Consider the following 14,602-nt stretch of genomic DNA (forward strand, 5'->3'; position numbering starts at 1 on the left):
TGCATATATGCATTCAAATAAGTCCCAGATTCTATAGCAAGCTAAGGTCTATTCCAAGTGTTCAAAAAGTGTTGTTTCATATTATCTTTACGTTTTGACAATTCTGTATCATGTCTAATTGAGCCAAATGTGTAAAAGCACAGACTCCATCATTTAAGAGCAGCCCAGGTGTTCATTTGTCATTTTCTGTTTAGACCTTACAGGTAAAATGTTGACCTTCCCACAGCAGACTAACACAGCTCACGTGAAGCTAAGGACAACTCAAGACACATTCGGAGCTGTGACTGTTTGCCTGAGGTAAGTTCATGCCATGGGAACAAGTGAAAGTGATTTGGGATGATTGGAAGTTGCGATCATGATATATAGCACACAGTAAGTTTTACAATATGGGTGCCAGTAAGCCGGGACTCCCCATTACTCCGACATCCCATCACTCCGACTACGTGGCTTTGCGTGCGGTTAGGGTTAGGGACAGGGATAGTTTGGCTCTGCATTGTTTTATACTGTAGGCCCATCAAGTGATTTAAATTTGGTGTAGATTGGTTGCATTTTTTAATTGAAATCCAGAGAATGGAATTTGCAGCCTGTTATAGCGTCAGCGTATGGCTGATTTGGAAACAAATTAAAAAGATATAATAAATGAGTGGTCCAGCGGTCACGAACACACACGCACGCACGCATGCCAGGAGCACCTGGTGGAAGATTCTGACTGAATGTTAGGATTATACTAGTCTGTAAGGTCAACTGGCTAAGCATGCAGAACACTATACTGAACTTATTATTATTTATCATACATCTGCCTTCAGATCCTTTACAGACCTCACCAGGAACCACGCCCTGTTCTCCATGGCCCTTCCCTCCTCAGACAACGCATTCCGCATCTTCCATCAACGGGCGACTCAGATGTCTCTGTACGTTTCTAACACTAGAGTGGACTTTGACGGGCAACAGTACACAATTAACACCTGGCACAACGTGTGTGCCACCTGGGATAACACACTGGGACAAGTGTGGGTGGACGGAAGACCCACTTCCAGGAAATTTGTCAGATCTGGAGGCATCCAAGGAACCCCAAGCATCATACTAGGACAGGTAATGTTGTACAGCTGAAAAACTGCATCATGCATTTCTACTGTACTGTATATTGTTTTATTAGATATATTAGATGGTAGATGTGATACTATAACAAGCAGGTATATTAGGTAGCCTAACTTGATAGAATACTATACAATTATTGTTATGAATGAGCATAAATATTGTAGCCTCTATTCACAATTTCTCTGAGTTATTGGCTCATTTCTAAATATAATGAACATGGTTCTTGTTTTCAAAGAGCAGCTCAAGTAGCTAAGGAATTTACATTCTAAGCATATAGGTTTTACTTTCCTTCAGCCTTCAGGTGGGCTTCTCTACAAATAAAACAATATAACATCCAATAAAAAATAGTACAGAAAAATAGTATAGTATGGTTTGTGTTAATGTCTATTTTGGGTATCAATGCTCCCTCTAATGTTGATTCTCTTCCATGCTTACAGGAGCAGGACTCTCATGGTGGTGGGTTTGATGCTTCTCAGTCCTTTGTTGGGATGATGACTGACGTCCACATGTGGAACTATGTCCTCTCGCCCTGTGAGATCCAGCGGTACAACGACGATCTCAACTTCAGCCCAGGGAACGTGCTCAACTGGAGGGCTCTGGACTTTGAGACTGCAGGAAATGTGGTGCTGGAAGAGAATCAAAAAGGCTGTCATGGTTAATTGCAACAATATCCGAAGTACAATAACCGTGGTGGTGGTCAGCAGAAGCACTCAACTCATGTTCTTTTAATCTTAAAGGAAAACTTTTATTTTTTCTTCAACCAATGTTCATGTTTTAGGTTGTTATTAGAGAAAGTAAAAGCTATTTTTGACAGGGGGGCGGGGGCATTCGAAAATGGGGCTAAATATGTATTTTTTCTTTTTACAAAATGTTATAGCGATTTATTATTTTATTATTTACTATAGTCCTACTAGACCCCATAAAATTACATCTGGCCACAAAATTGAATGTCAAAGGGGAGGTAGCCTGACCTAAGCAGAGACATTTCTGGTCTAGAGGGGCGGGTCGCGCCTCAGAAATGCGCGCACCCTGATTGGATCTCATCGATCTGTCCGTCACCCCCGGCCCCTCCTCTCCCCCCTAGTGCAGCGCTACGTCACATCATTTAGAGCGACGCCCACCCGGAAGGGTTGACTCCCACTTTTAGACTGGTTCAGCCCACGGCTTTTTCCAGGCTTTCATCTTTCGCGCAGACAAAATGAAAGCCTGGGTATCGAGGCTAAAGGGGAGGTGACAAACGGACATATTGAGCCTACAACACACAATGGCATCCCCCTAGTACCCCCCTTCACATTCAGTAGATCCCGTGATCTTGTGTGGCCAGATGTAATTTCCTGGGGTATAACAGGACTATAGTAAATAATAATAATGAAACCGTCGTAAAAAAATGTTACTTTAAAAATATATAATTTAGCCCCATGTTTGAATGCCCCCGCCCCCCTGTCAAAAATAGCTAAAATTGCTAAAACGAAATAAAGCAGCAAATGAGAAAAAGGGGGAAAAAAGAAAAGAAAATGAACACTTTTACTTTCTCTAATAACAACATAAAACATGAACCTTGGTTGAAAGAAACTAAAGTAGTCCTTTAAGCGCAAAAGTATATAATCTTCTCAACACCAGAATATCCAAACTGTGGATGTTTGTTTTGAACTAAAAAGAACTATAAACACTTTTATCTTTCTTGTCTTTACTTCAAGGAACAAAAAGGGCCATTTATGTACATTATTTCACTTATGTCACTATAGCATACTGCACATCCATCACTCTTTAACAACTTGGCTCATGTTATTAATTGTTCAAGTGATGTAAAGGGCACCTGAATGTCTGCACTCAATCTTTGATAAATTCTCATCCATATGACATATCAGGCTATATAAGATCAATTGGTCAAAATCTGAAGCCCTTTCACTCACTCCATATTGACTGTCTAACTCTAAATCAATGTTTCGGACAGGCTGCCTTTAAATTGCATAAAAAGGGCATAAACTATTTAGGAATAATCTTCCCACCTAAGTTAGTGTTAGTGAACATGAAGTTTGATCCGCTCCTGGACAAAATACGGACGGTCCTGTTTCTCACCTATATGGGGCAAGGCACTGTGCTCCCTTCTAATAAATTGTTATGGACAACAAACGCAATGAGTTTGAATTAAGAAATCGCATGGACAAAGGGGTCTGGGCATACCTAATCTTTTTATTTATTTAGAGTTATAGCCAGAAGCTAATTTCCATCCGTAACCCCTAAGTAAACATAGTATAGGAGGTAGAACAATTACATACAAATATGAGAAATGACACCAGTGACAAATAGTTGATAATTACCCATTACCCATGATTACAAATTTTGTTTGCTTTAAGCCAAATTTATTCTTACCCTTTTAGTCTTCTGACCCTTTAATCATTAAGAAAGTGTTATCTGTATGACAACCCAGACTACTGTATATTATTCTTCATGAAATAGGATTTACGAGATTGTGCCTCTGTTTAAAACAACTAAACGTCTGATCTGTTTGTGGATGTTCATGTTCATAAATTATGGTAGGCTAATTACACAAGAAATATGGCATGACATAAATGGCAGTATAATACAGTAGCCTATACAAGGAAACAGTACACTCACTGGGTTTGATATAAGTGAAAACACATCATCCGGCTCTGGGAAACAAAACAAACCACTCTCAAGTACCTGTTCCTTTTTGTAAACAAAGTGTCAATAACCCAGTGGCAGTAATGGAGACGGATACATACTGGCATGTACAGCTGGAGGAATGGACATTTTTACATCTCATGAAAAAGAGGTACAGTATACAGTATCAACATTCTCACAAATAGAATGGGTTGACTGTACATGCACATCCCTACAATTATTGATACAACCTGTGCTGGACCCCAAAACCTGGAAGTAAGGAAAGGTATAATGTTCAGTGTTCACACAGTAGGCCTATAATGCCGTCCTTTGCTGTATTAAACACGCATGTAATTTGAGCTTCATCAACACAGCTGTATCAAACCTGTTGCTCAGGTTAAACACTATTGTACCTACCCACCTGTGCTCATTTGGTACAGGCGGATTGATCTTTATCTCAAGAAGGGGAAGAATTAATGCACATTTCTAAAATCAGCTTTTATTGAAGTTTAATAAGTTTAGTTTTCAGTTTGACCAGGCTGTCATCAGTGAAGAGTGGTGTTTCACCTTAAAGTTGGGATGGACAGTAGAATTCACTACAAAAAATGTGTACATTGTCTCCAGAAGTGCATGTGTAGCATTATGCGGACGCGGGGATTAAACCCATGGCTCCCACACACCAGACCAACGCAACCTACTGTGCCAATAGGGCTGAGCCCACTTGGCAGAGCTGTTGCGGGCTGAGTAATTACTTCAGCCGCAGTGATGTATATTTTGTGCACCAAGTGACCCATATGTGTCTTGTAGCGGCGATGGTTGAGTGGAAGAAATCAGAGACAGGCAACAGGTTCCAGTCTACGAATCTGATCAGTTTTATTGAACAGAGAATTCACTCGGTACAAGGCATGCACGGGCAGAAGACCCTGTGCGATTCAGGAGTCACATCGTAAGCCAATCTCATGTGAACACAACTCAGTGGTCCCAACATTGCAGTATAGTAACTTCAAAGTCCCTCCTCCGTGGACTACCTCCGCTTGTGGTAGCTAATCAGAATATTGCCATCACAGGATGTTCCTGTAGGAGGGACACATTGCATGTAGCTCATGTGTCACACTAACTATACGTTCTATACCAATAGGCCAAATTAAATATCTATACTATATATGAAGTATGCAGAACATTGTTTAACACATGAAAAAGGTAGAATGTATTCTTAACTGATTAAGCACAAATACATTGTAGACTCATCTAGAGCAGAGAGCAGGAAGCCCCCTTAACACATGCACACACAGCTGTTGGTTTACAGTTAGACTGACTGACAGATTATATTACTTAAGATGAGAGACTGTCCCACGACCCCTGGGGTCTTGACAGCTTTCTAACAAAGACTTCGTTTTTACAGGCCTAATTGTAAATAACTCTTAACATCTCTTAGATGCAAGTCACCACAGTATACCAATAACTTACACCTTCTGTGTGCAGTCAGTGTACCTAGCTGACAATAGGTTTGATGTACATGTACAGATGTCCAGATCTGTCCAGATCTGATTCATCACCAGGAATAGAATAAATTAAGATGGTGGGAAGACGTACTGCACACATCGCTTAACACTACAGGTCACAGTGATATTATCGGCCATGCCAGGCTACTGGATTCCAACCCGGCCACAACCTCTGTGGTGGCGGGCAGGGACTTTACCACTGCACCACCTCCACCTGAGTGTGTATGAGGAACACTTTTACAGTAATACCAGGCTGTACTTAGTATATCCCCTATACTTAAGTATCTAAAAGGATTTTTTAACTTCCTGCCACTGAAATAAACCAGATGAACAAGGAACAAGGAACCCGCGTCCACCCAAATGGAATAAGTAGTAGAAGCGATGAGTCCACGATCTCACTCAACTCAACAACCTGACACTCAAAGCAAAAATAGCCGATCTACAAGCTCAAAACGCTTTTTTTTTATTGGAATCCTGAAAAATAACCTTTTTATTTCATTTCAAATTAATTTGAAATTAATTAATTTTCAAATGAATTCATTAACAAATTAATTTAACTTCTCAGAACTCTCCTGCGGCCGCCCCTGCAGCCTGTGGAAAAAAGCAGATCTGTAATGCTCTGAGAGCAGGTCTCTTATATAGTGTTTGGGGAGGACACTGGCCAGGTGTCTCCTCTTCCACTAATCATCTCTGGCTCCGCCCTCCAATCCAGCACTGCAGTGGAATTAAAGGCACAGCCACACACACAGAGAACCCCATAGTAGACTAAAGGCCCAGGGGGCCGTCACAGACCTCACCAGGGACCATGCACTGTTCTCCATGGCTCTTCCCTCCGCAAGTAATGCATTTGTCATGTCATTCGGCAAGTCAAAGATCCGATGGCTCTGCAGGTTTCTAACGCCAATGTAAACTTTGACGGGCAACAGTACACACTTAACACCTGGCACAACGTGTGTGCCACCTGGGATAACACAACTGGACTGGGACAAGTGTGGTTGGACGGAAGACCAACTTCCAGGAAATGTCTCACATCTGGATCCATCCATGGAACCCCAAGCATTGTACTAGGACAGGTAATGTTGTACAGCTGGAAAACTGCATCATGCATCTATGCTTATTTTATTAGATATATCAGATGGTAGCTGTGATACAATAACAAGACCTGCTATATGCTTGTATAGGTAACTCATAATAATATTGTATATTCACAATGTCTCAGAGTTATTGGCTCATTTCAAACAATATAACATCCAATAAAAAATAGTACATAAAAATAGTATAATATGGTTTGCTTTAATGTCTATTTTTGAGTGTGGCTGGGTCTGTCCCTGGCTGTGTCCAAGCACGAAAATAGCATTTGTTTACCACCAAGTGTCACTGTTGCACAGCCTAACGCACAGACACAGACAGGCCAGAGAGGAAGGCTTGTACAGTACAGTACAGTACAGTACAGTACAGTACAGTACAGTACAGTACAGTACAGTACAGTACAGTACAGTACAGTACAGTACAGTACAGTACAGTACAGCACCACTCACTTAATTCAGACGAGTCAGATTTTTGGATCTATTTTGGATCTCTCTAATATTGATTCTCTTCCATGGTTACAGGAGCAGGACTCTCATGGTGGTGGGTTGATACTTCTCAGTCCAGAAGCATTCAACTCATGTTCTCTGAATCTTAAGCGTATAATCTTCCCAACACCAATATCCAAACTGTGGATGTCTGTTTTGAATGTCCAGTGTGATTAACTATTAAAAAACTATAAACACTTTTCCCTTCTTGTCTTTACTTCAAATAACAAAAAGGGACATTTATTATTTCACATTATGTCACTATAGCATATACTGCACATCCATCACTCTTCAACAACTTGGCTCACGTTATTAATTATAGTGATGTAAAGTATATAAATATCAGACATGACATGAAGTAAACATAGTTAGAACAATTACATACAAATATGAGAAATGACGTGACAAATAGAGTTGATAATTACTCATTACCCATGATTACACATTTTGTTTGCTTTAAGCCAAATTTAGCACCCTTTTGTCTTTAGTCTTCTGACCCTTCAGTCATTAAGAAAGTGTTAACTCTACGACCACCAGACTGTATATTATTCTTTATGAGACAGTAATTACAAGATTGTGCCTCTGTTCGAAACAACTAAACATCACATCTGTTTGTGGATGATCATAAATGATGGTAGAACTTCTCAGAACTTTATTGGGAGGATGAGATACAGCATCTAGTTTTAGAGGGGGTCCTATACACATACGTACAACATTACATACAGTGCAAGTACACCGTACAAAGACACCTACAGTAGGTGCAACATACACATACACAAGACATACACATACACCTTGCTAGATACTTTAGCGGTCCTTTTTTGTTGCTTTTTTCATGTTGCAGCTGCCTGCTGCACAAGATGACAACTCTCAACTGTAATCTATTGTAGCTCACTATGATAAAAAACTAGTACATATGCAGTAGGAATAATGTCTTCAACAACAACAAACCTTGATCAGTCTGTTTAGTTCTGCATGGCTTCATATAGGGTGCAAGAATGGAGCAGACACGTCAACATCAGGAATGCAGTTTAATCAGCGTGAAAACTCTGTTTCTGCAACTGCTTTTAAACTTGTGTTGTATCACATGATTAGGGAAATGTTTTTGTTTTGTTTTATCATTATTGGATATTGATATGAAAATGTAATTGTACTGTGATGTATCTCGACGACATTGCTGTTGGAAAATTTTTATTTTGAGGGTCTTTAGACCCTCAAAATTGACATCGCTAAAGTCTAATAGCCATAGGTTTAATTGTTGAGACATGCAGCCTCCTATGCTAACATTTGGTAGCTACGGGGTTAAAAGTGGCTGTGCATATTCGCCCAGATAACCTTTGAATTCCAGGCTAATAAATCGTTGATACTCCCGTAGCAGGAGAGGCATAATTAATGTACTCAAGTAAAAGTACTCAAGTCCAAATTAAACTATATATAGATTGTAATGGATTAAAGGGTTGTAAACCTTTTTAGACCAGGAGCATATTTAAACTTTATATTCAATGTTATAAGGTTCAACTGATAAACTATAATACTATATAAATGAACCTTTTACAGAAAAATACTTTAGGGTAAGAGCTGCAATACCATACTTAAGAAGGAAAAGAGTAGAATTACTTACAGCAGGAAAAATACCAAGACATGACACAATGAACGGAGGCAACACACACTCAACGCAGACTTTTCCAAGGATCAATGTATATTAGCTGGGGAGCAGAACGGACTTTACAGAACAGCATCGTGAAAAAGTCTCCCCCGGACAATGTCCGGGATTACATTATATAGGACTGGCAAAACAAAACAAGAATGACATAGGAAGCAATTCATTTTGGGTTCATAGGCTAATAAAATTGTAATATTGGCGACCCCTATGGCCGGGGAGGTCTCCTTAGCTGACGTGGCCACTCACACTTCCTGGGAATTCCCAGGAAGTATGACGAATGGGAAGTGAACCATAAAAGTTCAGAGGTTATCAACAGTGTTGGAGACTAAAATAACATTATACCGACGTAATTAAAGCAGCGAGCAAGACGAAGTGTCTGCCGCGGCAAAGGTCGAAAAACATGTTGTTTCACAGAGGGAAGCAGTCAAATCAAAACAATTCTTTATCTCCCGCAGGCTAGGGGAGAGAGAGAGAGTTACTATATCTACAGTATCTACACATGGCCAATGACCCCTTCATTCACCAAACACCAAAAATACCTATCAAACTCCATCGCATTGGTGAGTGAAGGGTCATATGACATGTGACAATATCAAATCCTCAGGGGAAAAACTTACTTTATACTATGGATCAAAATGGAACAGAATGGCAACAAGAACAATGAAAAATAATAAAAAACACAATGATTTCAACTTTACTAGGCATAAAATCCTTATTTAGATGGTACTCGTGGGAAAGAGAAAGAATGGCTTTTCTCTCTTGATGATGATGATGGTGATATCTTCGGGATTGGCAACCAACCCAGCAAACCGTTGCAGCCAAGGCCTGGCCGGCGAGATGTGTCATTTTGACCACATGAGTGTTCAATTTAGAGCAGTTCTTCTGGTTCGCCATCAGTTCGTTGTCAGAACTGAATCTGCGAGAGTTCTTTTGGCTCGTTGTCGGAGCCGATTCTTCGCCCCTCCCCCCCCCCTCCTAACGACAGGTTCACAGATACAATGGTTCATTCATCATTCTCTGCAAACAGCCATGTGGGCGATACTGATATGGCGTCACATGGTTCAAGAGCTTGGAGAGGGGAAACGGGGTATTCTGATGGTGATATTATTCATGCGCTCCAGCGCGATGTCGCAACAATGTCTTTGGGAGTCCCTTAGTACCATATACAGGTCAGATATAGAATCAAGTTGATTCTGGGGAGATTAATGCCTAGTCCAAATCGAACTCATGATGATAAAAACCAAAATAATAAAATGGAGAAGGAGATGTTCCTATATTAAACTTAATTTAAGGTGAAAGGGGTGGTTCTGGGATAATAGGTTATGTTATGGGGGAAAATAAAGTTAACTGTTTACAGGGGGGATATTCCAATTTAGGGGAAATATTAATCCAATATGAAATTAAAATAATCAAAATATGATGAGGTGGGATAATGAATCATAATGGAATGAAATTTAGATGGTCCCAAAGATGGGATAAATCAGTTCAAATAATCTATGTAATGGGCTCTCAGATCTTATGATGAAAGGGAATGGTTATAACAGTAAATATTAAATCAAATCAAATCAAAATTACCTAATATTTATTTAATTGTGGGGAGAAGGGAATATTAGGGGAACATGTCTTGGGAAGCAGAAATTAGCAAACAGAAAAGAAAAACATTTAATAAACCACATACAACATGAAAACAAAAAAAATGTCTGGTGAAACGAAAACAAAAAATGTCTGGTGAAACGTGAGTGGAATAAATTTGTTCCATATGGGAAATCTATGGGCAACTGATTAGGGCAGACTGTTCTGGGGTTGGGCCTAACCATAGTGAATTTAGACGGATCTGCGCTGGGGGGTCGGGTCTGCGGGTCAAACCTTGTATACAAGAATGGAATTTCGAAGTCCACAATCAACAAACACTTTTCAGAGACTTGACGCAGAGAGAACTCTACTCCATCGCATTTGTGGGCTTTGAAATTCTCGGCCTGTCCACCCGACCGCGACTCCCACCTGCAGCAGTCCTTTTCTGTATAGATAAACAGAAAAAAAAACAAAGAACAAACTGGTGAATGACATGAAAAACCACATTAATCATGAATAAACTGGTTCTTAACAAAAATAATAATAATAACATAGTATCAGACAGAGATAGACAGAGAAAAAGTATGCGGACATGTGGGCCACTATGAAGGGGCAACACATGGTACAGGGACATGTGGGCCACTATGAAGGGGCAACACATGGTACAGGGACATGTGGGCCACTATGAAGGGGCAACACATGGTACAGGGACATGTGGGCCACTATGAAGGGGCAACACATGGTACAGGGACCTGTGGGCCACTATGAAGGGGCAACACAGGGTACAGGGACATGTGGGCCACTATGAAGGGGCAACACATGGTACAGGGACCTGTGGGCCACTATGAAGGGGCAACACAGGGTACAGGGACATGTGGGCCACTATGAAGGGGCAACACATGGTACAGGGACCTGTGGGCCACTATGAAGGGGCAACACAGGGTACAGGGACATGTGGGCCACTATGAAGGGGCAACACATGGTACAGGGACCTGTGGGCCACTATGAAGGGGCAACACAGGGTACAGGACTGGAAAATGGTAAGATTTACCGGAAAATGACCCCCCAAACCTTCCCCCGACGTGTAGGCGGCGGCCTACACATCGCAAAAGGCTCAGGAAACACAGATTATTATGATACTATGTATGGCAAAAAGGGGAATGCCAGATAGAACAGACGTTCACAATGGAGGCCATCAAAAATGTATGAAATGCAGTAAAAACTGTAAAAATACCAAAATTAAAATTTGGGTTCAGGCTCCCTGACTATAATTTGGAAATATGGAAAATGTACTCTTTGGCTCCCTGACTAAAAGTCAGGATTTTTTAGCTTTACCTAAAAACTACTAAAGTGATGAAACAAGATGGCGTTGCACTCTGCTACGAGCACATTGAAATGGGTGGGAGGGAGGGAGCCCCCGCACGCATGCACACACATAGGATAAACACAGACCAAACGTTCAATCTGGAAAACTCGTATGAGACCCGGCTGTGTTACTCAGAGAGAGAAGACCGAGAGATGCAGATAAGAACGTATGCACGCCCACACACACACAGGGGTGGATACACACACACTCACATTGACGAATCACAGACAGGGAGAGAGAGAGAGAAGAGCCTGTGACAAGAAAACACACTAGAATAATGATACCAACCGAACTGAGACCCTTTTTGGTATAAAAAGAACCCCTCCTGGTACCCTCGTCCCTCCCGTCGAAGTTAGAGACACCAAAAACGTTAATATCTATAGGACCCCCTCCCACGCAGCGGTAAATCACTCGCGATAATGACCCACGCACGTCGAAAAAGGCATAGATATCCTTTCTACCACACAAAAAGAAATATACAGTTGGCATAAAGCAAATTACACAATTGGATAACGAAGAACATAGTTATAATGACAGTATAATCTATTTAAGACAGAGAAAGACATCCAGCGTTGATTTACTTAACTGAATGTGTAGGAGAGGCAAGCAGGATCCATGGAAGTTCGCTGAACGCAGCCAGTCGAAACTCTTCCAGGTTGCGGTGAATCAAATAAAAGAAAATAAAAAAATGGATGCTGTCCTGTCCTTAAACAGGTCTTCGTCCATTCCAGAAAATATATGGTATTGTTCCAATGAAAAGTTATGGCTGAGAAAAAATGGTGTCTGCGTCTCTCGTTCATTGCTCCAAGTGGTGTCAGAGGGAAAGAGAGATAAGAAAAAGATCGGAAAACCTAGGCTATTTGGACTACGCTAGTTCGTTTAAACTTTGTCAGAGCATTAAAACCCTGTTATAAAGCATCCGGCTCGAAGGACCAATTGTTGGAAAAAATTTATTTTGAGGGTCTTTAGACCCTCAAAATTGACATCGCTAAAGTCTAATAGCCATAGGTTTAATTGTTGAGACATGCAGCCTCCTATGCTAACATTTGGTAGCTACGGGGTTAAAAGTGGCTGTGCATATTCGCCCAGATAACCTTTGAATTCCAGGCTAATAAATCGTTGATACTCCCGTAGCAGGAGAGGCATAATTAATGTACTCAAGTAAAAGTACTCAAGTCCAAATTAAACTATATATAGATTGTAATGGATTAAAGGGTTGTAAACCTTTTTAGACCAGGAGCATATTTAAACTTTATATTCAATGTTATAAGGTTCAACTGATAAACTATAATACTATATAAATGAACCTTTTACAGAAAAATACTTTAGGGTAAGAGCTGCAATACCATACTTAAGAAGGAAAAGAGTAGAATTACTTACAGCAGGAAAAATACCAAGACATGACACAATGAACGGAGGCAACACACACTCAACGCAGACTTTTCCAAGGATCAATGTATATTAGCTGGGGAGCAGAACGGACTTTACAGAACAGCATCGTGAAAAAGTCTCCCCCGGACAATGTCCGGGATTACATTATATAGGACTGGCAAAACAAAACAAGAATGACATAGGAAGCAATTCATTTTGGGTTCATAGGCTAATAAAATTGTAATATTGGCGACCCCTATGGCCGGGGAGGTCTCCTTAGCTGACGTGGCCACTCACACTTCCTGGGAATTCCCAGGAAGTATGACGAATGGGAAGTGAACCATAAAAGTTCAGAGGTTATCAACAGTGTTGGAGACTAAAATAACATTATACCGACGTAATTAAAGCAGCGAGCAAGACGAAGTGTCTGCCGCGGCGAAGGTCGAAAAACATGTTGTTTCACAGAGGGAAGCAGTCAAATCAAAACAATTCTTTATCTCCCGCAGGCTAGGGGAGAGAGAGAGAGTTACTATATCTACAGTATCTACACATGGCCAATGACCCCTTCATTCACCAAACACCAAAAATACCTATCAATTGCAAACAAAGGGCAACCTCAGTGTCTTATGAGAATAAAGGTTTGAATGAATTCAATGAAACCTGGAAGTGGAAACATACTCGAGATCACAGGCAGTGATGCTTTGAAGAAACGATCAACTGTGTGATAAATGTAGTCATTTTAACATTTTACAAGCACAGCTATAGACTATCAAGTGTTTATTGATTATTTTCTCTTTCAAACATTTTGACTTAACTTAAATCAAATCTAAATACATTCTTTGGACACGACTTACCAATTAAGGAGAGAAACCATATTTTAGCCTGCAACCTTTTACATCAAACTTGCATCATTCTAATCAGACGGTACGTTTCACAAGGGAAAATCTGCATACATGATTTAACATGTGAATCCCAGGCACTATTGTTCTACATTAGATAAAGTGTACAGTTCTCTACGTATGTAGACACATGCTGATGGCAAATGTAGGCTACCTACCTAGTTTCAGCCCTGTGTATATACGCTCCTGGGGAAGGGCGCATGGATCGCGGTCAGACACGGAATAATCAGGTTACAGGGCCTCTGCAAGTGTGAAATTAAACACGAGACGAATTGATGATGAACGCAAGTGGGCTGATGTCTTTGCTTCGGATACGTCTTGATTCTCTCCTGAGCTATAATGCTACTGCTTTGCTGTAATCTGGCTTGTAGATCAGAGCCCTACAGCAACATCAACAAAGACTCGCTCGGTAATGGGAGAATGATGCGCAGCATGAGAGTACATGATATTGTAGATTGCATGTGCAGATAATGTGGTTAAAATGTGAGATAATAGGATGTTGTCTGACGGAATGTTACGCTGAGGGCTGAGAAGAAGGATCTGCGTACATTACACAGACATACCGCTCAGGGTTTGGTGCGTTTGTGGGTCACAACTCACAAGTGTGTAAATTTTATAACCAGCAGTGCTGACCTTTCCCTCACCGTATACAGTCTGTTTTTCTTTTGTGTTTGTGTGTGCATTTGTGCGTGCATGCATTATACACGCTTCACACACAGAGATAGCAATCTCCCATGTCGGCAGTGTGCTTGTGGGTGGTGCATGTGCGTGCACACTCAAAAATAAAGACAAAAGCCAGATTGGGGGCGAGAGGTGTCTATGTTAGAGAAGGAAAAAGATCAATAAGCCTCTGAAAAAAAGAGAACGACCTCTGGGATCTACTACCAGCACTGGAGGGGAGAGCAGACAGGAACAGGAAACAAGCTGTCTAT

General features: G+C 40.8%; 1 protein-coding gene across 1 annotated transcript in view; it reads left to right on the forward strand.

Moving 5' to 3' along the window:
- LOC310856717 (serum amyloid P-component-like) overlaps window positions 1–1,893 on the forward strand; it is a gene marked incomplete at its 5' end in the record, with an annotated part of 2,926 nt that extends 1,033 nt beyond the window's left edge. The window contains 3 exons of the mRNA XM_083762188.1: window positions 195–297; window positions 807–1,092; window positions 1,536–1,893. Coding sequence (XP_083618314.1) covers window positions 195–297; window positions 807–1,092; window positions 1,536–1,757 — 611 coding nt within the window. The 3' untranslated portion in view covers window positions 1,758–1,893. The remainder of the gene's footprint in view (window positions 1–194; window positions 298–806; window positions 1,093–1,535) is intronic.
- Between the last annotated feature and the right edge of the window lie 12,709 nt (window positions 1,894–14,602).

This window comes from Protomyctophum parallelum (assembly GCF_964188405.1).
Source record: "Protomyctophum parallelum genome assembly, chromosome: 3".
In the NCBI taxonomy this organism is placed as follows: Eukaryota; Metazoa; Chordata; class Actinopteri; order Myctophiformes; family Myctophidae; genus Protomyctophum; species Protomyctophum parallelum.